Source organism: Gallus gallus, chromosome 3, assembly GCF_016699485.2.
Source record: "Gallus gallus isolate bGalGal1 chromosome 3, bGalGal1.mat.broiler.GRCg7b, whole genome shotgun sequence".
NCBI classification, from domain to species: domain Eukaryota; kingdom Metazoa; phylum Chordata; class Aves; order Galliformes; family Phasianidae; genus Gallus; species Gallus gallus.
In genome coordinates, this window is record NC_052534.1 from 37,056,293 (window position 1) to 37,083,990 (window position 27,698).

The window sequence follows — 27,698 nt, forward strand, 5'->3', positions numbered from 1 at the left end:
CTGTTAGAGGCAGGTTCTCCAGCAGCCTCTCTCTCCAATACTATTCTCTCTGCACTAGTGTCCAAGCTTAGCCAAAAAGCTAAGACAAAAAGCTAGATTTGTCTTCCCCACAGTGTGATAATAATCTCCAAAAATGGCATTTAATCTGCCACAGTTTTCCAATCATGTTTCAGAAATAAATTACAATATTTTATTAACACTACAGTCGAAGCACAGTTTTTCACATTTAAACTCAAAGACTAAAATCTCCTAGAATACAAACAGGTTTCCCAAGTGAACCGGCTGTCATGTTATGAACTCTATGCTGCTCTGTAGAAAAGTAACAAATCATATCTCTGTTCCCAAGTCTTCGAGAAGAGCTCAGCAAATTCAAGCTCACTGAGGAGCTAAGGAACCAAAGTAATTTCCACAAGAACCCCTCAGCGGTGATTGCAGCAGTGCAACTGTATCTACATCTACAAATAACAGAATGGTGTATTTTCAACTTTGCTATTAGTATGCACAAAAGGAATCCACAGATGCCATGGAGAAAAGATGAAGGCTGCACTTTGGAAATACAAATTGTTTCAACTAACATACACTTTATGTCAGGAAAAAAAAAAAAAAAAACTTAATATTTCTGCTCTCCAAAACATGCACGTGTGAAGAGGAAAACAAAGACAGCCAATCTTTTCTTCAGTCTTCCTCTTAGCTAATGTGTGTTAACATCAACAAGTCATCTAGCATTATTTTTTTCTACCTGCACATTACATTATTACGTCTTCAGCTTAATTATCAGACTTGTAATGTGAGAATAGCAAAAGAAAAATAATAATTGTAAAAGCTTCTCCTCTGGCACAATTTGAGATCTGAATAAAAGGCAGAACACTTCCCTGAATGCCTCACTACTGCACACAACAGTGGCAAAACCCACACTGCTTCATAAGCTGCTGCAGAGATGGAGGCCACAGGTGTGTAGCCAGGAAAAGGATAAAATTCAATCTATTTCTTCTCTGTACTCAGAGATTGACAGCCCTTGCTGTTCTCTCTTTCTCTCAGTCTTAAAGTGACTGCAGCAATCAGGACAGAGACTTCAGTTTTTCATCATATAAGCACCTTTTCTCACTGGTTCAAGAGCATCTAAGAAGTTACAAGTTTTGAACAGATACATTCCCATAATAGGTACACAAACAAGAATGCATGCATCAGAGTGAGGGAAAGCACTTCACAGATATCTCTACTTTTTTAGACAGCCTGAGAGCAAGCAAAGCAACAGAGAGAGATATCTACCTCAGAGATATTTATATCTTGGCAAAGAAGACAAAAAGCACATCACTGTTCCTATTATTTAAAAAAAAAAAAAAAAGATAAAACAAAAAAATGAAGAAAAAGAAGAGAACAAGAATTCCCTTTTTATTAGAAAAGGAAAAAAAATCTTCAAACAGAATAAAAAAGAGGATTTGGCAAGCTTCAGCAAGAATAAAAAATTACAATGATGCACTCTCTAGAATCTGAAACGTATGTTTTCTTTCTAATTATCAGGTATCATTTCTATTAGAATTTATAACCCAAGTCAGCAATGAAAAAATATTTTGTAAGTAACTCCGACTGTTGTACTGATGCTGTCAAAATAAATAAAATTATCCAGTCACAAGGAAGAGAGTTATCAGAAAAAAACAGAAGTGTTAAACTGTACCTGTCTAAAATTTTTGTCGTTAGTTTTTTGTGTTTATGTCTCAAAGCGGCAAGACATTGATATGTATTGAAACACCTATTTATAGATTTAAACAGCTTGAACAAATATAAATGAAGTTACACGGCAGAAAATAAATAGAAATTCAAATTTTGTCCCAAAGTAGGAAAAGTCCAGGAAATTCCATATGAATTTAAAGTTCTAAAAATATCCTGTTTTCTTTGCCTTTCTCTGAAGTGTTTTTAACAGCTGGATGGTAAATCTGCAGAGAACTTTTCAACTGACAAGGGAAGAATAGCCGGCACTGTACCAACCCTTCCCAGCTTTCCCACACAGCATAATGGTAATGTCAGCAGTGGAAGAGTAGTAGCTGAAGCCCACAGATGCACAGCAACTTCCATTACAAATCAGCCATCACACATTCCCTAATCCACTATCACATAACTGGAAGCAGGCAATTCCAGATGCATGGCAGGAAAGCACCCAGAGAGAACAGATAGAGGCAGTCTGCATTTCCCTTCTTTATATTAGCTCACCTTATGAGCTGTAACCACTAAAATCATAGACTAGCATAATGATAGAATGGCATGGGTTTGAAAGGATCCCAAGGATCACCAAGTTCAAACTCCCCTGCCATAATTATCAAGTACTAGATCAAATTGTACAAGGCCCCATCCAACCGGGCCTTAAACACCTCCAGGGATGGTGCATCCACAACCTCTCTGGGCAACCTGTTCCAGCACCCCACCACTCTCTCAGCAAAATACTTCCTCCTGACATCTCATCTAAGTCTCCTCTGCTTTAGTTTCAAACCATTCCTCCTTGTCCTATCAGTATCTACTCACGTAAGAAGTCTCCCCACAGCCTTCTCTTTTCCAGGCTGAACAAGCCCAGCTCCTTCAGCCTATCTTTACCATTTGAATTGGAAGGGACCTTTAAAGATCATCTACTCCAACTCCCCTGCAAAGAACAGGGACACTTACAGCTAGATCAGGTTGCTCAGAGCCCCATCCAGTCTGACCTTGAATGTCTCCAAATCACCTCTTTGGGCAACCTGTTCTAGTGCTTCACTACCCGTATCGTAAAAATCTCTTTCCTTATATCCAGTCTAAATCTTCAATCTTTAAATTTGAAATAATTTCCCACTGTCCTATCACAACAGACCCTGCTGAAGAGTCTCTCTCCTTCTTTCTTATATCCCCCTTTAAAAACTGAAAGGCCACTATCAGGTCTCCCTGGATCCTTCTCTTCTGCAGGCTGAATAGCCTCAGCTCTCTCAGCCTGTGCTCAAAGGGGAGGTGTTCCACCTCTTGGATCATTTTTGTGCCCCTCATCTGGACACTATCCAACAGGTCCACATCTCTCCTGTACTGAGGACAGACTTCACATCCATATGCAGTACTCCAGGTGAGGTCTCACAAGTAGAGAGTAGAGGGGCAGCATCACCTCCCTCAGCCAGATGACCATCCTTCTTTTGATGCAGTCCAGGATACAGCTGGTTTTCTGGGTTGCAAGGGCACACTGTTGGCTCATGTCCAACTTGCCATCCACCAGTACCCCCATGATTCTGTGACCATTTCATTAGGGCTGTGCTCCATCGTCCAGCTTGTATTGATAGTTGGGACTGTCACAATCCAGGGGAACTTCATGCAGGCCTTCACCCAGGACCACTGTTCAAGCTTGTCTAGGTGTCTCTGGATGGTAACCTATCCTCCAGATATATTGAACACGCCATACATTTTGTTGTCATCCACAAACTTGCTGAGGATGCGCTTGATCCCACCAGTGATGTCACTGATGAAATGTTGAAGTGCATTGTTCCCAGTACTGATCTCTGAGAGACACTACTTGTGATAGATCTCCATCCAGACATTGAGTCACTGACCACTAAGGTACATCAGCTACTACCCTTCCAAATTATTATAATGTATTATGATTAGAAACAAGTGCTTTCATTAACTAAATATTATTAATTTTGCAGAAGCAAGCATTAGATTTAGGAAATATCAAATTAGTCTATAGAAATTGAAGGTGTCCTGGTATGTGCAACATATTACATTCGCCAACGACATGATCCCATGTGATTTTTTTCAAGGAAGTGCTGTCTCATAGAATTAATGAGGAATACAGGATAAAGGGGCTAATTTCAGGAATAGCTGTTTAGCGTTTTGTTTCCTCCTCAGTCTTCAGTCTGCAGCCTCATGCTTTATTCAACACAGTCAATTTTTTAAAGTCTTTAGAAGAGAATTATTAATTTCCTCACAGGCATTTCTCTTGCAACAATAAATTACAGCATTTCAAAAACAAAACAAATACTAATGAAATCATTTTCTCAAAACCTCAAAGGAGAAGCATGATAGCACCACTTTCCAATGAGGAGCGGATGCACATAGCTTACACTAAGAAATTTTCGTTAACCTAGAATACCCCAATTTGAGATTGCAAAAACAGTTCATTCCCACCATAAATTGTGTTCTATGCAGCTCTAATGCTTAAGGCACAGTTTTCATTCTCATCTGTGGCAGACATCATGACTGAGAAACTCTGGGACCTCAATCTCAGGCAGAAGAATGAGACCTCAGAGCTATGACTCAGGTACCCAGCTGGTAAGAGAAAAAAGACTCAGTGTCCATTTGAAAACAAGACTGCTATAAAAGACGATCTGCTCAGCAAATTCCACAGCAAAGCCTGATAGATAATCTAACTCTCCAGGAAAACAATCAGCTAAGCATCACAATGCTCATTTCCAACTTCAATTCTCAGCTTGATATTTCATCTTCAAAGACTTTTGTTCTATAGCCTCTCTGCTACTAAGGACTGACACAGCCTTTAAACTTCGATTATCAGCACTGAGATAGTGTTCCATACAAAGCTACTGTGACTGTACATTTGAGTGATTACATAACACATATTAGTTCTGGGTATTTTTACATTTTCTAACACCTACAATTTTTTGAAAGTGTAAGAAAATTATTTTTATGGTGTACTTTGTATATCATTTTCTGTTTTTTTTTTTTTTAAGTAAAAAGATACCACCACAGTTATAGTAGGTGGCATTACACTAACACCCACATGAATGAGATGTAGAGAAGAAACTTTTCAAACAACTTTTTAGGCACATATCACCTAAACTAAGAGAAAATCACCAGGATTAGTAGGCTGTCAGCACTACCATGGATGACAGATGTTCTTTAATACAGTGGGTTTCCTAGACAGTTGCTGAAGACAGCTATCTAGTCTAACTGTTCCAGGCCTCTCCCACTTTCTTTTCCTCTTCATCCCAATCCCCTATATCTCACCTAGCCAAACCAGCTTCTCAACCAAGTTACAGCCTAGCCTGCTATCCTAATATTTTCTTCTGCATCAAAGTTACCTTCAGACCTACAAAGCCTCAGCCTGGCCTACTGGCATTTTTCTTGCTCAGCCTCTTCCTTCCCATGCATCAGAAACTCACCACAATTCCTCCTTTTCAATTTTTCTCTCATCTCTCAGTCCCAGACATTTTAATCTGCATCTCTCTTCAGCAGCTGGGGATTTCTCAGCCACACCACTCCTTCTTTGCACATCTCTCATGCCACTCTTCATTCTGAGTCCCACTTTACTGGTTTTTCTTACAATTCTCCCTGCCAGAATGGTGCAATTTTTCTGCCCCAAATTTCTAATAAAGTTTTCACTAGCAGGTGCCCACTCCTCTTTCTTCAGCAAATTTTGTCCCACTTGACATGTTAATAATCCCTCGCTGCTTGCCTTCCTTCAGCTTCTCATGCAAGGGAGGAGATTGTCCCCTTCTATTCCGCCCTTGTGAGGCTTCATCTGGGTAGTGGATCTAGGCGTGGGGCACCAGCACAAGAAAAACATGAAGCTTTTGGAGCAGGTCCAGAGCAGGCCACAAGAATGATGAGACAGCTGGAACATTTCTCCTATGAAGAAAGGCTGAGGGAGCTACTTTTTCATAGTTACGTTTTTCTCACTTCTCAACTGGCAGCAGATCTCTGACAGCACATGATGCACGGAGTTCTCTGATGTCAATACAGTGTCTGACCTCATCCACACCTTGCCAACTGACACAAGGAACAGCTGGTTTTACCAGGCTAGGGGTGCATTTGATTATTCACAGTGGAGGGAGTTTGAACAGTTCATCACACCGGAGCTGCAAGAGGTCTAGCTGGTGCAGAACAGGAAAAAAATCACTAGACCTTTACCTACTAAAAGAAAAAACTGCAATATTTCAGAATGTTTGTTTCTTATGTTTAGATGCAGCGGGGAGGTGGTTTTCTTTTTTTTTTTCTTCTTCTTCCTAGTCATCAAAAAACACATGCACTATATCAAGATGACCCGTTCTAATTTCATATCTTGCTTATAAAGCATGAGATGCTCAAAGTTTTCAAGAAAATTTGATGAATTTTCTTAATGAGGCGAATTATATTTTTATCCCAGTCTCTAGACTTAGTGTCTTCTGACCTCTTCTGGATGAAAAAAAAAAAAAAAAAAAAAACCCTCAGATTAATTTGTAAAAAAAAAAAGAAGAAAAGAAAAGAAAGAAGAAGAAATAGATGCTACTGTTTTTACTCAGTGAATTTTGACATTTTGAGCACTTGATTATAAGCATTTGGCAGTAGTGTTTTATAAGGCAGAACAGCTTGACAGCCTTAATAACGGGGAAGATCTACCAGCCTCCACAATAACATTTCAAATGGTATAAAGACTCCGTGGGAGCTGCACTGCAATCAGCATAACAGAGCAGCTTCACGTTGCCTGTATTCCCCTCATTTCAGGTTTGTTTATGCAGATTCAAATGACTTAAAAAATCCTTTTTGTCCTATTTATAACGATAAATTGAATGGAATTGTGTTTTCACAAATAACAAAACAAAGTCCAGCTACTGTGTTTCATACTCATCGGGGGAAAAAATGAAATTACTTGGGCAAGTGGGGAGGAATCACAGGTTGCTGTGTTAATTAGTCCTGTAGCATCAATAAATTGTTCAGATATATGTTTGTGAGATGGAGCTGTCCAAAATCTCTGATAATAGATAAAAGAGTTTAAATAAGAGCTGAAATAAACTATCTGTCACTACAAATAAATGAGGAGGCAGTGCCTTTCCAGCATGCAGGAAGCTGCCCAGTTGTTCACAACAGATGACCGGTATCAAGTTCACCTTTTGAGTAATATGTTTCAATTTAGAATATATTATTTTTGAATGGGAACAATGTCATCAATGTCATCACTTGACCAAAGAAAGATACTTGAGAAAAAGGTTTCACTTCAAAAAAACTAAGACATTAGTTTACAAGGTTTAAAAAAAATCATTTAAGCTAAAGAAAGATAAACATCAAAGCCTTTTCATATAATGCACTGTCACAGAGTTATCTAGATAGATCTGTGCCCGTGACAGGGGGGCAGTAGGCTCGCGGGCCCCCCCTGACTTCCCCCCCAAAAAAACGGAGCAGTGGCAATGATCTAAGAAGGAGAACTTTTTTTTACTAACTACGATGTTGGAATGCAAAATGACATGATATAATACAATCTAATTGGAAGTAAGGAGAATAAATCAAATGAAATGAGAGAGAGCAAAAGAGCGATAGAGAGAGAGAGAGAGAGAGAGAGAGAGAGAGAGAGAGAGAGAGAGAGAGAGAGAGAGAGAGTTTCCGAAACCGAAAGCCCTACTTGATGAAGGCACATGGCTTGGAAGCACATCCACTCTTCTCCCTGGCAGCAAGCGAAAGTGAAAAAGACCGTGTGCAACCAGATGATGATCTTCCGTGATGCATCTTCCTTCTCTGACCGTGAGGTCCTCTGGGATGCATAGTTCTTCTCTTTTGTCCATGATGTTATGATGTGGAATACCAATAGCAAAGTTACAAAACCACGACATGCACATTTGCATAGCATAGCTGCAGATCAGCATTAGAGCGAGGACACCAACTACATACATATTCCAGTGTAGGAATTTTTGGCTCCTGTTGAAACCTCTGCACTGTGAATTCAAAGATAATTCTCTTCCCTGCTTTCCTGACTTCTCAGCCTGAATATCACTGACCTTATTGCTACCAGTTTTCATTTTTATCATGCATTTGTATTTGGATTTCATGTCTAAGGAACTTTTCTTGAACGTTTAAAAGGCCAGAACTATTGTTTTCCAGAGATTTCACGAATTTGACTGAAAATAAAATTAACTTCATTTCTAAACCATTCAAAATTGGCAATTTTGAATGCTATCACGATGCGTAATTAACAATAGGTACGTGCAAAACTCAGTGCAGTATTACATGCTAATATATCCAAGAAAGGGAAACCTGCTGGAAATATTATATCAGTTCCTGGGCCTGCACTACCTCAAGAAATGAAATAGAAGAATTTTGGCTTACATTTCAATGGTAGCACTATTGATAGCAAAACATCTCTTTGCTCTATACTAATTGGACTGATGTGTTCCTCCTGCTCGCTCCGCATTACACAAATTAAACTACATCCTAGCTACATTTTGAAAAAGACAGTTGTCATGGCCTACAAATGAACTCCATTCATCTGTTATTATGACATGCAAATCTTTGCCCCAAGATTGCTTACTTGCTTGTTTTTAGAGGTAGCTAACTGCTCGGAAACAAAGAGGAATAACTGTAATATAAAATGGTGATATTACAACCGTATTCCTTGCAACACTACAACATAGAAGGCTTGATATAAAACTTACCTTTTCCTCAGCTTTTAACTGTAAGTACACCATGTATATAAACCTAATCCTCAGAAACCTGCCAAACTTCACTCTGTCAAGAGATCTGAGAACTCCTCACCATCAGAAAAAGAAATTCCTTATTTGGATTCAATCAAAACTACTCGGTCTCAATGTCAAGTTGCATTCATAAACTTCATCTGTCCACAATGCTAGCTATTGTGAAAGGTATTTGCTGCTACATTCCTTTAAGTGTTATAGAAAATAGAAGCTATTCAACTCCACCACATTTCAAATGAAAACACTGTGATTAGTTTGTTAAAGACTATTTTTTTGTTCCATACACAGTGAGTTATCTTTACAATTCTGGGAAAGATTGTATGTGACTTTATTGGAAGGGGTTACATTTTTCTGAAGTATGTGCCCAAAATACTGTTACTCATTTTCAGGTGTTCCAGTAAAGTTACACTGATGAAGAAAATTTTTACGAAATCGCACTGGAGCAATCTAATGTAGCTGTGGAAAATAAAATAAAATAAAAACAGACTACAAGGATAGTGTGTGCTCTGGAGAAAACCACGATATGTCATTCAGTCAATATTTTTGAGTTCACAATTTCAAGACTTGAGATCTGCAGCCCAATTGATTAAGTCTAATAGCTTAAGATAAAGAGACATCTTTAATGAAAAGTACTTACTCACTGGGAATTGGGTACTTCAGTCTTCACCATCTTTTTTGAATCGTCTACTGCTAATATAATTACTAAGTAGGTAGTAAAAATATAAATATTCTGGTGATTATGAAGCTTTATAGTTCATCAGCTCTTGATTTAGTCTGGAAACATATTTATAAAAATGTGGGAGTGAGCATAAAAGTAAATTTAATTTTGCTCAGTCCCTCCTTTTTATTATTAAATCAAAACTGAATAATTGAAATTGCTTTAATAATAATACATTAAAATTTAGCTATAAATCTTTTAAAGACTACAATACAGAGATTAAAAATGAAGACCATAGATTTGTGTAGTTACTCTCTACAGTAAAAATATAATTTGAGTATGTTGATATTTTGCATGGAATATGCAGCATATATACTAACACCATGGGAGTTGTTAAGATTTACCATATTGAAGGAAATCAGTCTCTGCAGTAAACATCATGAGCATCAGGTCTCTATGTGTAAACGAACATGTGACAGCCTCGAGAATTAACAGCTATAACACACACTCCAACTGAAAAGATGATCAGGCTGAGATGATTTACCAATTAGAGGGTAGAGAGTACAAGTTCAGGCGTATCTCCACACAGAGAAATAATTTGAAGCAAAATTTAACTCTAGAAAGTCAATTCAGTAATTCAAGATATTTCCAAAAAATTCAATATCTTTCAATGAAACTTTTTCAGAAATTAACTTTCTTATTAATTTTGTCCAGAGTAAGTTGCTTTTCCATTGAATCTAATTACAATTATACTAAAAATAATTTAAAATATTTTTAAAATATAAAGATTAAAGTTGTCACAATTTTCACTTACAAAAATAACTCACTACATAAGTTACTGTGCTTTTACTTAGGAGTTGAAATTATAATACAATTTTATCCCACTTTTCTATGTCTTCTCAAAAGAAGGGAGAGCATGTTTAATTTTATCAAAAAGAGAAAAATCACGTTATTTTAAGTCTCATTAAATTCTTCACTTCTTTTTCTAAATATCATAGAAACTATTTAAGAAATACTATTTTATAACATAAAAATGAAATAAAGGCTATAGAATAAACATTAATGTTACAGATAGAGTAAACAGTAACAGTCCTCTTGACAATGCTAAAAATGAGCCCTCTTAAAAGTTCCTTTTTCATTTGTAACTGCATTTAGCAAATCACTGGGGCTGATTTTTACAGAAACTTCCAGCAGACTGACATTCTTACTTTTAGATCTTTTTTGTAGTTGTTGTTGGGGTTTGTTTGTTTTGTTTGTTTTTTGTTTTGGGGTTTTTTGTTTTGTTTTAAGATAAATTAGCTCAGGTGCTTACAATCCTATGAATACAAAAAAAAAAGTCTTAAAGTGCCAAAGAAAAGAGATGCTTTGATGAGGAAGCAAGTTACTTGCTGATAAATGGTTACACTGATAAAAGGCAGCTAACTCAAAGTTTTCAAATATTTTCATTATATTTAATTAAGCATTCAAGTAACAACAGTTTAAGTATTTTAATTACAGCATGTCAGTAACATTATATGCTACACTATTCATAATCCTAAGAGCATACAGACCTTTTCAAAACCATTCCAAACATTAAAAAAAATTACTATGGAGTTTTAATTCATATGGCAGTGCTGTGAACTTCAGAACTTTAGTAGGGGCTACTGATATCTCAGTTATGTAACTCAGGAAGATTCTTCTTTAAGTTTTATTCTTTTCTTCATTAGAAAAATTTTCAACTTCAATCCATTATTTAAATGAATACATATCAAATAATTTACAGATCAGCATCTCACTGCAGATATTCCATGCATTTCTTTGCAACATGTTATCAAATACCAATTTAAAAACATCTGTACTTGTGTGGGGATTAAAATGTAAATAAAATTTTAGTGTAATACCTTTATTAACTGCTCTTCTATAGAGAAGGCACCATTCAGGTACTCTCACACAACTTACCAAGTATCTTTCAGAAGAGACACTGACTAAAATAAGGTCATCTCCAACACGCACTTTTTCTCCTTCTGATCGCTGCTTAGAAGCAGGATGGATAGTCCACCAGCATGCCTCACCTGTTGAGTAACAAGAGAGAAAGAAATTGGGAAGAAAGTTCAAGGGTACTGTCATTACATTTACAACTACCTTAGTCCAAAAGTTTTGACCCAGTTTTCAGCTGGATAAAACAAGTGCTCATGTGTTTTCAATAACTAGCATCATTCCTGCACCATCAATGTGTCAGAAATTCAAGGATTAAAAAAATACAACCATGCAGACAGCAAGACCTCTGGAACAGAGACCGTGGAGTTGGGCAAGGAGGAGGCTCTCTGTGCTTCCTTTGCAACCCAGTCCAGGCTATCCTTGTTAAAGGATTTCCCTGTCACTTTCCTGGTATCCTATGTTCTGGGAAAAATATTCCAAAAAATATTTCACTGAGAATTACGACAACAATGTGAAAGAAAAAAAAAAAAAAAAAAAAACATCAGTAAGGACAATAACATGCACAGAAAAAGCACCAAAAGTAATGTTTAAAATAAAAACCCAAATTCAATTATGCTCTTCCATTTTTACTGACAGTTTGTAATTCCTGAGAATATTTTAAAGTCAGAAATTTTGTTCTTATGACAAACCTTGTCTTCAGATTCACTTATTACAAGCAAAGTGCACTTCTTAGAATGAGCTGTTTCACTTAGGAATCACTTAATTTTTTTAATGTTAGTAACTGTCGATGGTTTACAGGCTGGTTCAACCCAGTTCCGTGACTACTGGGCAGAGGGATTTTGCAAATCCACACCTCTGGAAAAGGGAAGAAGCTTAGAGCAATGTAAGCAAAAAAGTTTCAAAAGTGAGCAAATCTCTTGATTTCTAATTAAGCATCTCCACCAAAATGATGGCAGCATAAGAAGCACTACTGCTCTCAAAAATACAAATAAATCCTTATCACTGGAAGTTAGTAAGTATTAATAGAATCTTCACTAAAAATAGTTCAAGTTCAAAAAGTCTCAGCAGAAGGCTCCTACATTCACAGCAACTTGAAAATTTTTCTTTACCTATATTCTCTGTTATAAATTCATACTTAAATATCAATAGACATGCTTCTATTTCATAGAAAATAAGTTACAAAATCTACTAGAAAATGTAAAGATATTGAACGTGTAAAAGACAAGAATATTAACTTCTTTTTTAGTTCTTAAAATAGTCTTAATTTTTATGTTGTGTATATGTTTTTATAGGTCTCTATTCTGATTTTGAGATTGAAAGTATTCCTCATTACACAGTATTTTTAAACTAGTGTTTACCTGTGGTGTCCTCTTGCAATCCTACATCAAATGCCAGCTTATCCATTGAAGATCGAGATGTTGAGAGGCAGCATAGATACTAACAAAAAAAAAGCACATATCATTTGTTGTGCCTGTACTTGTGTCTGATAACACACTGGAATATAAAAATCTTGTAACACAACAGCAATTCTTAAATTATCCCAACTAGCTACTGTCAAGAACATAAATAGATGCTTGCTGATCTGTACGACTCTCAAGGAGACTTGATCAAGGTATATGTTCTAAAATAAGCACTCAGATTTTACCCAGGTTATCTTTCCACTGAGATAGGAATAGCAAGAGTGGGAATAAGAGCTGGTTATGTCAAAGTTCAGCTCCAAGACAACTCATCCATAGTTAAGCAGTTCTCAACCTGTATAATTCTTCAGGGAACTGAAAAGTAAGGCAAAATATGCTCATGAAGGAATTTCTTTTCCCACTCTACTTCCAATAGGTTGCCAGCGAGCTGCTGATTCAGTCACAGCTTATGTAATATGTAATATCCAAGGGAAAAGCAATGGGAAATTATCAATTCAGCATAGACTGATGAGCAGAGAACTCAATAGTATGGAGCCAGACTTCATTTCTGCACTTACAGAGATATTACTTCAGTTCATACTTCTAGGCATCTATCCTTTTTCTAAAATTTCCATGAACCAAGGGTAAAAAGCGTCTTTGACACGAATAGTTCTCCCAATATCAATAAATGGCAACAGTCGAGGTACAGTCAAACATTGTTTTCATACATTAAATAAATAATTACTGCTATTAAATCCTGTTACATACCATGCCACTGTAGGAATGGCGCAGCAGGATTGCATGTCCATAGAGAAGTGTTCGATGACCACCACCTTGTGCAGACTGAAAAAGAAATAATATACTGGTATGTTGGAAAAACATCAGGTCTTTTGCAAAATAAACAAAAACGAAACAATTAAAAAAAAAAATCAATCTCTAGACAATTCTTATTTGCCCTGTCATAGAGAAGTATATTTCTTGACAAAATCCTGCTCAGGTATAAGTTCAAGAATGCAGCTTTTTGAATGTGTTCACCTTAGTTTTAATTGCCTCTGAAAATAGTGAGTTTTAGTTAGAATATATAAAGTCCTTGGGACAGATTCTAGGTAGAAGCATATCTAAAAGCTCTTGACTTCCAATTAGAGTTCCTCAACTCACCAATAATGAAAAATGCTGTATTTTGTGCCCAGTCACAACTCAGGTATAAAATATATTGAATAAAATTTGAATCCTTCTTCCTTGGGCTGAAAGCAGAAGGCCCCCAGAGAACTGCGGTACTTTGTACTACCCTCTACACTGTTATACAGCTTTAAATCTTTCATTATTTTTGCATTTTTATACAGTAAGAGATTTTCCAAGGGAGCTTCTGCATTGTCACTGGCTTTAGTAGAAAATATTAATTATTTATCAATTACATTTAAAGACAGCATTTTCAAGATTGCTTGGTCTTCAGCAATACTATTAGACAGAATTCATTATCTACTAGGACAGACAACTGCTCAAAGACATCCAAAACAACTCAAGAGAATTTGAAGAGTTCAGAAAATTCAGAAATTATTTCCAAAGAAAGGTTCCACTTGAGAAGCACAGTATTTTCTGAAATAATTTAACTTCTATTACCCTGATTTATTTCAGAAAATATCTCAAGAAACTGTTTTGGGCTTTGTTTTTTTTTTTTTTTTTTTTTTTTTTTTTTTTTTTTTTTTGCTTTTTTTCCCCACAATACATTCATCATGGTTTCTGTTTATCTACAATCAGTATAAACACTAAAAAGAACAAGTAATCTCATTAAAGCACAAGCAACCTTCCAGCTTTTGTTGAAGATCAACAAATTCCTTAACATGAGATGCAGCCAACTGACAACAATCAGGAGTAAAGACTGGCTGACAACATACTGTTAAGAACTTAAACCACATTTATCTGATCACCACACACAATATTATGCACATTATGTTCTTCAACATCCATAGATACCTATTTCTAAATCTACTTGCAAGGAATATTCTTTCATATATGACACCTAATTTAGCTTCTTTCAAGAAGCATTCATACCCTTTCCTTTACCAGAGCAGGCTGACCTTGTGTTTGAATGAAGCATCAGATTCATTACAGAATAAATTGGAAAGAGACATACTATGCAATCTCTATGGCATCTTCATTTCACTGCTAAAGATCGATCTCACTGAATGACTCTGCTGACAACCCATGATTTTTTTTCCTCATTTACTGATCATCTTTCCTGAACTTTTATCCATTAATATAATATTTGTTGATCTTTGAGTTATTTGGTTTATATATATATGATGCGAAAAAGCTAAAAAGAAGAAGAAAGCAGCTGTCAAGAATTTATGGCTTTTATCTTTAATGGGAAGAGAGTATCCTGATGGACACAAAGTATACTTTGAACAAACTGCAATGCCAGTTAAAATGCAGGGAGACACTTCCAGCAATCTCTCTGGAAGAGTGACTGACATGATTTTTATTAAGAAGGACTATAAGTCAGAGTCTTTGTCATGGACACAGTCTTGACAGTAAGACATGAAGATTTAGCTTTGAACTACTATTACTACTGCTGCTTTTTCTACAAGGAAGGACAGAGACATTTGATAATGTCAGGATCGTAGTGCCAAAGAAGAAAGCTGAATGTCTGCTACATATCACATGAGGAAGTGAAGAAAAACCACTCTGAAGTTACTGTCTTACCAACACTTCAGATTTATCCCAGATGCTTTGCCAACAGCAAGCATAGACATCCAACCAAACCAAAAAACTATGGACAAAAGCCTGATATTTCAGTAACATTTCTGTCTAAATTGTTCTATGCTTCTAGCCATACATTTGACATAATACATATAGATTTTGCTGCCTTTTGTACAAAATCTGAGAGGAATGTAGAAAAATCACAGCTGTGTTAACTTGCCCTTATTTGGGGCATACTGATTTATCCATTAACAACTGTTTTTGCTAAACATTCCCTTCCTACACAAACAGAAGAAAGACTGGCTCAGAAAATGCCAGTTAATGGGGGGCTGCTTTTCTTTTTAAAGAATATTATTTTAGTCCTCTTGGAAAAAGTTATCTAAAAAAATCATTTTACCTATTAAAAAAATACAAGGGAGTTTGTTGTTCCCATTTCTTAGCCAGAAAACAAAGAGTTGCAATATATTCCACTTAAACATTTCTGAGTTATTTTTAATTACAATCAAGCCAGATAGATGGAGGGAGAATGAAAAATTGAAACACAGAAGAATACAGGGCAGAATGGAAGAGCAAGCTGGGACTATGAAACTGTCTTCTACTTCGAAGACTGCCAGGTTACATACATACCTGTTAGACAATTTCCTATTTTAAAAGCTGATTTTGTATCTACTTAATATTTGGCACTTATCATTATGCCAGAAAGTGTGTAGTAAGTAGTTATTGGGCCATAATTGTCAACTGAAAGTGACTTTGATTTTCAAAAGAATCCATTCCTACCTATAATGTTATAGAGAACTGAATTTTCTATAACTTTGTGAGCTGTAAACTTATAAAATAAAGTGAAATTTAATTAAACTGAAATGAAACTAAATTGAAAACCAAAATAAAATTTAATGATTAGACTTCTATGGCAAAGATACAACATTCCAAAACAAACCAAATGGTTTAAATTTTAGAATCAATTATCCTTTTTGGTCCCTTTCAACTTGGGATTATTCTACAGCCGTAGAAAGTGCATCAAAGTTTTAGCAAATTTCTAGTAGCATTCAAAATTTGAAATTTCAGAATACATTGAAAATAAGACTTACTAGAAGCGAATAAACGTTATTTAAAACAATATTTTGTTTTACAAGTTTTCTTTGTGGACTCTTTACATAAAAAGCTTTCAAGTATTTCAGACATTCGTTAAAATGACCTTCACCTGCAACCGCGGCTGACTTTCATGTCTTTTAAACAACTCCTAAAATTATCCTGCATAAACTACTACAAGTAAATGTTTCACATTATCTACCATGAGTTTGATTGCTTTATGCTTTTAATTCATAGTATTCAGAGTTATTTCTAAGTTGGACAATACATTCCCTGAATAAAAGCAGGATGTAGAAAAATATATTTGGGTGCAAGAACTGAATTCACTGAACTGAACTGAATTCAGCTATGCCACTCAGAAATATCAATCATATGAATGCTCTCTTGTTGGAATTTTATCCTTCAATAATTTGATAATTAGAGCATAACGGTTTTGTACACATCAGTCATATGTATATACATTATCATCTGACAAATTAAAATAGGCATTTCAATGAAGTCAATTCTCACAGTTGCAATTGCACCACTGTACCTACTGTTGTATTGCTACACATGGGTCCATACATGCAAAACTGCAGGAAATTGTTCAGGGTATACTAAACAAGTGTTTTGGAGCCACTTGTGCTCCTGGCAATCTCACTTGTACTGAGAAATTTTTGTAGTTATAAAAAGTGAATACCTCAGACACCCTAAGAGATTTTTAGTCAAAAAGACATTACCTTTTTGTTCTTTTCAAGAGAACAGCTTAATTTTTACTAGAGAAAAGATTTATTACATCAGAAAGTATACTACTACAAACCAGTGCTAATCTTTTGTTCTTCACAGGTCCATGCAACCCCCAAAGATGTAAAAAATAATTTAAAAAGGAAAAAAAAAAACCGCCAGGGACATACCAGCAAAAGACAAAAATGTGAAAGAATGTTCCTTCAAACAGGAAAGTAATTCCCAGTGCTTTGTGCATACACAGACAAATCTTTTGCAACACTTACACTATTTAGAACTACAATGCCTAAGAAATGCACTTGCATCAATACGTGGTGTTCCAGACAATTCTGGTCAACCAGGAAAGCAATTTAAACCACTGGCACTGAACATATCATAACAAAATAAAAAAAGAACTTAAGCACACTCTGTAGAAAATCAAACAAGGTAAAACAGTTAGTTTTTAAGAATTATGTAATAGCTTTTATTGCCTGGAAGATCTCCTTTCATGATGAACCTGTTAGAACAGAATGGAATTAGTGGTATATGCTGTAGGGAAAATGACATTACAAAAACCAGATTGTAAGCAACTACAGTTTTGATAGAGTTAACAAGAAAAAAAAAGTTAAAAAGACTAAAAAAAAAAAATCAATTGAACAATAAGCTACAAGACATCAGTAGTAAAAAAAAAAAAAAATCCAATCCATATAGTTGACAATAGTGGTAAATTTCAACCAGGTTCTTTGCCTATTATTTCCTCTGTGCCATAGACCTAGCCAAGGGAGATGTTACACCAAATGGTCTAGATGCTTAGGGCCATCCAGTATTGCTCTGAATACTATATAACCATTTTCATGGCCCTGAAATTTTATTACAGCTGAGAGTAGCTGTACAGAAAAGGAAGTAACATGATTGCCATTTTTCTGCACAAATATCTTCCAAGGCAAATACAGGAAGATAAAGTTAAAAGTCTTAAATATGACATATGTACAAAGTAGTAAAACATTGTCCTTTAAAGCATCAGGTATTAACATTTCATCGAAATGGAGCAAGGCCCTGAAGCAAAGCTTAAATTAATGTTTTGTTTCCAAAGATAATTTGGGAAAATAATTCTGCATTGAATTTATTCTTGTCATGTACTTAAAATACTAACAGCAGCTTAAAATTACAACATGTAGTAATGGTACAATGTCTTAATGCATATCAACTTGGAATTTTAAATAAAGGTACTGCAAACCTATTTTTAAGCATCAGCTTGACTAGTTTGAATGAGGGAAAAAACTAATAGCTTCTAATGAGTATGTTCATCTAAAACTAAAAGCAGATGCTGGAGACAATAAAATGTCAAACAGAGGACACCTTACAACTCTGTAAAAACTCTTACCAAAAAAAAAAAAAGAGAGAGAGAAAACATTATTATCTCCACCAAGAGAGTGCTCTAAGTTTCATGAAGCTATGTAGTATACATCTTACAAATATTTTTACTGCTACAAAAACTGCAGAATGAGAAAAAAAAAAATCTCTCCATATCCAAGCACTAATTTAATTGCATAAGTAGAAGCATTTAATTAAATTTAGAATCTCTCTCAATTTCCTGCTTTGAACACTTATAGGGGTTGGTTGAGAACCAACAAAACCATAAAAATACCAAGCAGAAAACAGCAGCCACCACTGATGGAAGTCTTTCAGATTCCATTCTTTGGGTCTAATGCGGGAGCTGTCACATTCTCCACACATGACCAGTCAACAGAGTCTGAAATTATGTTTAGAACTATTAGCAAGAGAAATCAAATTGGAAATGAGGGTCTCATTACAAGTATTGGCTTGGAAAAGTCATCAACCATGCATTCTGAGTGAAAGTGTGCTAGGCCCTGGTGTACGTTCTTCCTAACCAGGAAGAATCTACCTGTGCTCAGAGGCATAAGACAGTTGACATCAATGCCTTTTACTGAAAGTCAAATAAAACTTTCCAAAGTAGGAGACCAATACTAGCATGCAGCTTCAACTGGTTCCCCAGAAATAAAACTATGAGTACAAGGTGAGGAACATGTGCTCTGTTTATATAAAATACCTTTAAGATTGATATTTAAGCAAATAAAAGGATGCCATGTAGTAACCTGCAAGATAGAAGGAAAAGTACTGAAAGATCTTGAGTTTAGATCTTGAAAGATTTTGAGTTCACACTTAGGAGAACGAAACTTCCATGACAGCAGAATTAGCAACGAAATTATAGAAACTGGACAGAGACTGAAAGGAATCAGGAGGAATGGGAAGGAAGGATATCCCATGCTCTAAAAGCATATTTATGTGAATCTATACACAAATCTTTACCTGATGCTCCAACCATTTCTGTAGAGGATACTCAAAATGATGCTTCCAGAGGAACATAAGAATAATTCATTCCATTATTAGTATGCATTTTTTTCATCTATTATACACCAATTTAACTAAAACCAGCTGTGAAGATACAGTCCTACAAGCTGACCAGAATTGGAGACCACCACAGGTAGGTGCTTTACGGAGACTCCCCACAATTATATCAGTGTCGAATGTTTTTCACACCAAAACCAGTGTAAAATCTTTATCCTGATACCAGGCAACAGCTAGTTGGAAAACAGAAACTCTCCTTCATGCAGTGCAACAGGCTTGGGGCAGAGTTGCTGGAGATTAAGTGGCCAAGGATGCCAACAGCAACCTGGCTTGTATCAGCAATAGTGCAGCCAGCAGGAGCAGGGAAGCGATTGTCTCCCTGTACTTGGCACTGGTGAGGCTTCACCTTGAGTACTGTGTTCGGTTTTGGGTCCTTCACTACAAGAACAACATCAAGGCCCTGGAGCATGTCCAGAGAAAGGCAACAGAGCAGGTGAAGGGTCTGGAGCACAAGCTGAGAGAACTGGGATTATTTAGTCTGGAGGAAGCTCAAGGGAGACCTTATTGCACTCTACAACTCCCTGAAAGGATGTTTCAGCAAAGTTGGGGTTGGCCTCTTCTCCTGGGTAACACTGATAGGACGAGAGGGAATGGCATCAAGTTGCAGCAGAGGAGATTCAGGCTGGATGTTAGGAAGAACTTCTCCAAAAGAGTGGTTAGGCACTGGAACAGGCTGTCCAAGGAGGTGGTTGAGACACCCTCCCCAGAGGTGGTAAAAAACGTGCAGATGTAGTACACAGGGACACAGTTTAGTGAGGAAATACCGGTGGTAGATAGATGATCAGACTAGATGATATTTAGCAGTCTTTTCCAACATTAATGATTCCATGACTCTCTCAATACCAACATGATCAATAACAGCTTATGGATAGTTAAAAGAATTTCGTGATTAAAAAAAAAAAGGCAAATACTCAAGTTAATTCTGCCTAAGGAAACTAAAGGATCAGTAGAAAGAAAAAAGTGTTTTGGACAGTAGTTCAATTTACCTAAACTCTAAGTTGGACACTGACAATACCTATGCTTTTGCTTATGTTTACACTGGAAGCTTAGGGTAACCATGGCTCTAGATCAGGCATTTCAGTTTTGTGGGATTCATGCTCACCAAAGAATCTAGAAAACCTCAACTGGTGGTGAAATCAGAATGTACAGGAACAGTTTGAATCAGTGTAGATTAGTCAGGCTAAACTAAACAATTCACACTTGTAATAGTAAGAAATTACATCTACAGCAGCACTGGAAAACTTGAAAATGGTGCAAGAAGAAAAGATTGCAAACAAAGCTATGGAGTGTGAGCCAAGGAGTTTTCTACATTCTTCTTGCTTGTAGAAATATCTGTTTTCTTTAAAAATATTTGGAGAGAAGATGACAGAACTCCCTTTCCAAAGTAACAACATCCAGGCACAGATGCTAGGAATTCTTCTACCATAAAAACATAAATGCTAATGAGACCCTTCTGTAATTACTGAGTTCTTTGGACTGCCATTTCCAGAGGCTGGCACCAAACTCATAGCATGCAGCTACCTAGAATTTAAAGATGCCAAGAGAATCAATTCACTGACATACAGCATTATGCTTATGTATTCCTTCACCTCTCTCATCTCAAGTAACGGCAGTGCTGAAGGGCATATTCAACACCATTTAAAACCTCCGCCTACTACAACACCATGTCTCACTGTAGCCTATACACAACGTTGAAATGAAATAACAGAAAGTTCAATAAGGCATTATATATATGTATTATGCTATATGCGTTGTAGTCTTCACACCTTTCTTTTAAACCACTATTTCATTATGCTACATTTATTCAAGGAATTCACTACAAAACAGTAAATGCTGCAAAAATTCAGGAGATAAGTATAGCTGACGGCCCTGCTGGTACCTGTTCTTCAATAAAGAAGGCCTCTATGACACACAAAATCAAAAGATACTCCACACTTCTTTTTCAGGACGATTAGCACTTACCTCCTATTTTATAATATGCCAAGCCAAAGAACAGAAAAAAGAGCTAAGTTAAATTATAGGTTTTCAAAGTTTACCTTGATTGAAAAGTACAGTGTGTAATTGTACTTCATATAAATATCACTTGAATAAACTAAAAGGCCAATAAAAATCATGAGTATGTCTTACTCAGTTAAGAACACATATTGTACTACTTGCATTAAAAAGGTTGGAACAATTGATAATGATGACAAACATTTCTGCAAGCACCATGCTAAATTATCTCAATTTCGATAATATAATTAGAAACACTTCAGATGCACCTTCTGTTTAATATTTCCAGAACTACATTTATGTTACTCTTCTCCAACAATGGTGAACTTCACATCAGTGAAAAGCCAACACGGCAGCGGAAATAAATAAAAAATAACTAATATTGATCATCTGTTTTGAGCCCTCTATGTAAAACAAGCATTTATATTTCTGGCTGAGGTAATGCTTCCATTATAAACTCCTATTTTCAAGCACTTACAGCAATTTAGGAGAAAATTGCCCAAGAGGAAATTTATTGATTTCTCCCTTAGTCTAGTGAAGATTTCTCTTCCCACCTCCTCCTCCTCTTTCTCTGCAGAGGAGGTGGAAGAAATTATTAAAATCTGCCTGGTTATTTTAGAGCTAAATAAGTGGAGGAGAGAGGCATTTTTCATAGGATAAGGACTGTGGAAAAGCTTTTTCTGTTACTGTATAATACAAGGAATGTGAGTCATCCTTGTCACTTGAGAAAGAAGCTCACAGATAAAGAATAAGACAGACAACCAAATGGGAAGAAAAGATGGATCAGCAGAGGAGTCATATTAAGAAAACTCCTCTGACATCATTAAATTCAGTGCCTGAAATAGCACTGCTTATCTAGCCCCAAATTCCTCCCCAGCTCAGAGTGACAATGAAGCAAGCAAGACCGTATCACAGAAGTGTGGGCTCATAGGGGATGAAAATCATAAGCAAGTCATTTTAGAAGGCAAAAAGTAAAAAGTGTATAACCAGCACATCTTGGATAAATCACATCCAACTCTTCCAAATATCAGTTATTTAGAATGCCTAGAAGCTCTCCAAACTCCTTGTCTTATAGTTAAAGACGGAAAAAAAAAAATAAAGAAGGAAAGAACAAAGGAAAAGAAAAAAGAGAGGAAGCAGAGCTCCTGCTCACTGACCTGAGCCCTGGTGGGCTGCCCACTCACAACAGTAGTCCTATCACAGAAGAAAGAACATGCTGCCCCTGCTCTGCCAAATGCCCAAGTGATCTACAGGGAATTCTGCTGTTTACTCCTTGTCTCAAGATCCCTCGTTTAGCAGACAGTGTTTCATTCTCACAGAAAGGGTAACGATGAACTGAGAACTACAGGTGCTGGCCCAGTGCTTTGCCTGTCTTTGGGCCTTCATGATCCAAAGAAGTCATCCTCAATTCAAGCTAGAATCACTGCGGTTTCTAAATCCATAGTTTTACAAAATTCTATATATTCTTTTTCAGTGAAGGCAAGTTAGAAGCTGATGTGAGAAATAAAAATAATGAATTAAATTAAACCAGGAATTCACAGAAAATACAGTACTAAACTTTTAACTTGCTTACCTTCATCATAAATTTCTGTAGAGCCATGAGGGGGGGAAAAAAAGAGAAAATGTGAAATGAATATTTGCTTTTCAGGTGCTTAAAAATGGGATTTGTTTTCTCTAAAATAGTGAGTTGGACACACAGAACTACAAATCACACTTAAAAGGAACATTTATCATTGTAATTAGCATAATTATAGCTTGTGCTAGAAAGCAAAACAGCTGCTCAGAACAAGGCTTCATTTTTTTTTATGTAAGTTTTTTTTTTACTTTAAATAATATACTATGTTAAATCCAAGATAAAACATAGTATAGGCAAAACAGATGCCATACCTGATCATCTTTAAATACTTAGTCTGCACAATAGTTCAATGCAAGTTATAAAGTCTTGCATTCAAAGAGCAGTGCTGGGAAGCAACACTACCACTGTAACAATTCATAATACGCAAATGCAGACGAAGTTAGGAAAATGAAAATATTAATAATATTTCATGCATTTAATTTAAAAAAAATGTAGTGCCACATAACTGATGTTAGAAAATTATGGAAATGTTGGGGTTAATTTTCATAGATGTGCTTAAGAGTAAGAGGAGAGGTTATTTGCAGTGATCCTGCTTTCTCTGCAAAAGATCTATGGTCACTGTTTCCCCTGTTGCTCTAATAAGTTCATGATTTGATATCTGAAATTTTGAAGCTAGGGACTGAAGTCCAGCAGTAAATCTCTATCTCACATGAAAAGAGTCTAAGTGGGTAGCCTCCAGGAAACACTGCGTGTTTTCACTTCATACAGGTTTTTAAAACAGAAATGTCTGTTCTCGGAGATGTAAAAGATGTTCTAGATAAATACTAAATAAATGGGAAGAAGAGTACAGTGTAAAATAATGATGTCAAAGTGTTCTCTTTTGGAAAATCTTCTTCGCTAAATCCGAAATTTAGTGTCAAGGCATTTGGAAACAAATTGAGCAAAACTAAAGACTGGGAACCTTGTCCACCATCCTCATAAAGTGATTACTTAAAATATATGGATAGATCAGCAGTACGATCATTTGGGGATTATTTTCCATCTCATTTCTTGCCCCAGTACTTTGTTTGCTTTTAATGAGGGGCTGCAGATGCTAACCAGAAGTCTTTGCTCAGCTGTGAACAGCACTCTAATTGTATAAATTCACTAAAAGAGAAATCAGCTAATTTTTAATAATTTTTTCTCATATAAACTTTCCCATATTTGTCAATATTGAATTTCCCTTACCATAAAGTAATCTGTTTATCAAGACGACTATATTCATCAAGGATCTCAGGCTTTTCTGTCTGCTACTTATCTGAAATTTTGTCCCGAGGACCATGCAACTGCATTATACTTTTCCATGTGACAAGTACATTGAGCAACAGCCCTTCTGTGGAACATTCTGGCTCTCTTTCGATAATTTAACTGCTTGATTCTAATTTCTTAACTAGCGTCAGTTTAACATGAATAGTTTATCTCTTCTCCTGATTACTAGAATGACATAGGAGGATTTTATCCTGGATTTTTTGGAATGCCAGAATTAACAATTTCATTCTCTTCCGCTAACATGTTAAGTGAGCTGTAGCAAGAGAACGAGAAATGATATTCATCTCTTAGTTGCTACCACGTTGTGTCCTTTAGTTACTCTGGCTCCTTCATAATTTTGAAGGTCATTTACGTGTCGTTCTTAAAGACAGAATGTGCCACACCCCCAAGCTAGAAAGAGTGAGAGAATGACAGTCGGTAAGGGAACAGTGAACATTTACTTATTTACCTACTGCCAAAAACATCAGGGCAAAAATACTCTCAGCCTGCTGGTATAAGAATGCTTTCTCTTCACAGCAAACACTAAATTGCAAGTTATCACTACAAGAATGAAGTGAATGCCTCTATGAAGCTCCAAGGTAAACCAGAGAAATTGCCTGTAAGGAACTGGACAGTACCTGCCCAGCTGTTGTCAAATGTATAGGACAGAGGATACCAGGTACTCCTGTCACATCCTTCTACAAGACAACTCTCCTATGTTTTAAAATTGAATCCATTCCAGGGTAAAGCGTAACACTTACTTTTAAAAACATCACCTTTCAGTTTGGGGGAAAAAAATAACCACCCCTAAAAAAAACCTACAGGTGTGCAACAGTGTTACAGAGGACACTGTTCTAACTCATCTTCTGCAGAGGAAGAACTTCCTTTCTGCTCCTTCATATTGCTCTTTATTCCACAGAAAGAATGAGCACATTAATTTCTCATAAAACATTTGCAATTCAACAAGTTGTCACGGTTTTCATACTTGAAAATTAATCAGAGAGAATAGACCTATAGCTTGAAATTTCTTAGTGTCATTCCAATATCCACTGCTCTTGAAAGGTTTTGTTTACCACAGACTGATACCAAAACATTAAAAATATACAGACTGATACAGTCACCAAGTACAACAAAGGATTGTTGTACACTAGTCAACAATAATTAGCTAAAAGTAAAAGATCAAATTGTGATGACCTATAACTTTAGTTATACGCAAATCTCTTACTCAATCTGTGAAGTTGAACTCCTGACAGCAGAGGTTGGTTATGTTTATGTTTGAAATTCTGCATTATATACACCCCTATAAAGCATATAGATATACGCAATATCCAGTATGACATGCAAGAAAAAAAACCTAAGTCTTAAGAATTAATACGGATGTGATTTATCTGCACTACATAGTTTCCAGCTAGTCAAGGAAGAGAGGCATTTCTAAAATTAATCTGATTAAGATTTATTAAGTTGCCATTCTACTTAGAGTGAAAATAAATACACAACAGAAGCTTCAAGTTCTCTGTCTTGACTACAATTATCAGCTTAAATAACTTGCTAATTCTACACTGTCTACAGTGAATTTAAGAATCCATTGGAGGTTCTCAACTGAGCACCTAGAAGTCAAGGAGCAAGGTTAATAACTGCACTTCCGATGTTTTTTTGGACTACAGATTAAAGGCTCTGTGCTGAACTCCATCATACTGAAATGAATGCGAGTCTGTGAGAGCATTAAACCTCTATAACGACTTGTTCAAGAAATCAGAACATGCTATGAGTTTTATATGAACATGTTTCTCTAACATTAAAATCTTCTCAAAAGTTATCCTGCGAGTTAAAACTGGTAACTGAATCCAAGTGAAAACTGTATACTCATATTTCAATAACTTAAGTTTTCAGTTGCATATGCTATTTAATCATTTGAGCAGAAAAGACTATGAGTGCTTGGAGTTACAGAAATATCATACTTGCAGAGGAATTAAACTCTGAGCATTCAGCAAGAGGATTACCTCCATGGCTTGCACCATAACTTAAATAATGAACAAAGCTTCATTGGAGATAAATAGTTACTTTAACACATCTTCAGTGCCGTTTAAAGTTATACACTGCACATCTGTGATTATTAATCAGACTAATCTTCAATTATTAAATTTATTACCTAATAAATTGAATATATTTTTGATAATTTTTTGTTCACATTGAGTTCTTTTACCTAAATAGAAATTTATCATTCTTTTGAAGTTGGAAAATACACCACTTTTTACAGAAATATTTTATCTTCCTTAAAGAATTTGTGTTCAAACTTTAAATATGACAGAGTATAGAAGGAAGTCAATGTAGGAAATCATTTATTTATTCTCATACAGACCCTGAGGAAAAATTGAGAATGAAAGAAGATAGCCCCATATGGCACTAAAATGATCAAACATCACAAAGATAGCAACTATAGAAACTGTTTAAAAAACTACACCTACTGCTGTATTTTCAATTACATCTGCATTTCCGGTACAGCATTAGTATACTTGTATTTTAGTAGGTGCTAATTGCAGTCCAGGTCTAATTCATACCATCTAGAGAAAGTGATACAAACATTTTTTAAAAACTTTCTTCTTTCCACAGCAAAACCATGCGTAAATCTGATCAAATTTTCTTTTAATAGAATAGTAGGATTTCTAACTGCATAGCCCTGGCATTTCTCCTGCAGCTCATTTTACAGATCTGAGAATTTCAAGCTATGTTCCAGGTATCAGTAGTACTGTGAATTGAAGCTAAATGTCTACACTTTCAGTTTACATGTTTTCCATATTTTTTAATAGCTTTGAGCAAAAGCTTAACATTTCTTTATAAGCAAATTTGTACAACAGTAGTACAAAAGAGAGAATCTTTAAACTGAGAGTCATTAACCTCTAAGTGCCGAAGAGGCACTAACCTCAGCAGCTTAAGATTAAATACAATATTGTTATTATGCTCTTTCCATATGGCCAGGAAGTCCAGGAATGGAGGTGAAATTCATGTTAGAAGTGCAAACCAAAAGTCTAAGGAGCCAAATTGTATAATAGTCTCCCAAATCTGTAAATATTTGTATTAACGCCACATTCTTAGTGTCCTCAAAAGAGACTTAAATAGCGTATTTATTTGTGAGTGATTGAGTTAGGATGACAGAAAGAATGATGGAGGTCATATGCCTAAAATCTAATCTAAAATCATGAAATTTGCCACGCTATAAGTATCAGAAGCCAATGGCTCTATGTCCAGGTGGAGATCAGTCACAAGTGCTGCTCCCCAGGAGCCTGTCTCGGGACTGGTATTCTTTAGCATCTTTATCAAGATGCTTTATCAAGACATGGAAGAGTTCACCCCTCAGCAAGTTTGCAGATGAATGGTGCAGTTGACACAATAACAGGAAGGGACATCATCCAAAGGAACGTGGACAGGCTTTAGGAGTGGGCCCACAAGAATCTAATGAGATTCAACATGGCCAAGTGCAGGATGTTGTATGTGGGTCAAGGTAATCCCAGATATATGTGCAAACCGGGAAAATAATTCAGAACAGC

The 27,698-nt window shown here is 36.0% G+C and overlaps 1 protein-coding gene across 12 annotated transcripts in view; it reads right to left on the reverse strand.

Annotated features, from left to right (window-relative positions):
* The window catches only part of RYR2 (ryanodine receptor 2), a 361,102-nt gene that overhangs the window by 209,170 nt on the left and 124,234 nt on the right, over positions 1–27,698 (reverse strand). For 7 of the 12 annotated variants that reach the window (XM_025149037.3, XM_040698261.2, XM_040698259.2 and 4 more), the window contains 4 exons: positions 22,864–22,878; positions 13,146–13,220; positions 12,339–12,417; positions 11,002–11,114 (listed from right to left, as the gene is read on the reverse strand). In XM_025149037.3, coding sequence (XP_025004805.1) covers positions 11,002–11,114; positions 12,339–12,417; positions 13,146–13,220; positions 22,864–22,878 — 282 coding nt within the window. The remainder of the gene's footprint in view (positions 1–11,001; positions 11,115–12,338; positions 12,418–13,145; positions 13,221–22,863; positions 22,879–27,698) is intronic. The other 5 variants (XM_046939481.1, XM_046939480.1, XM_040698257.2 and 2 more) reach the window with 1 other exon arrangement.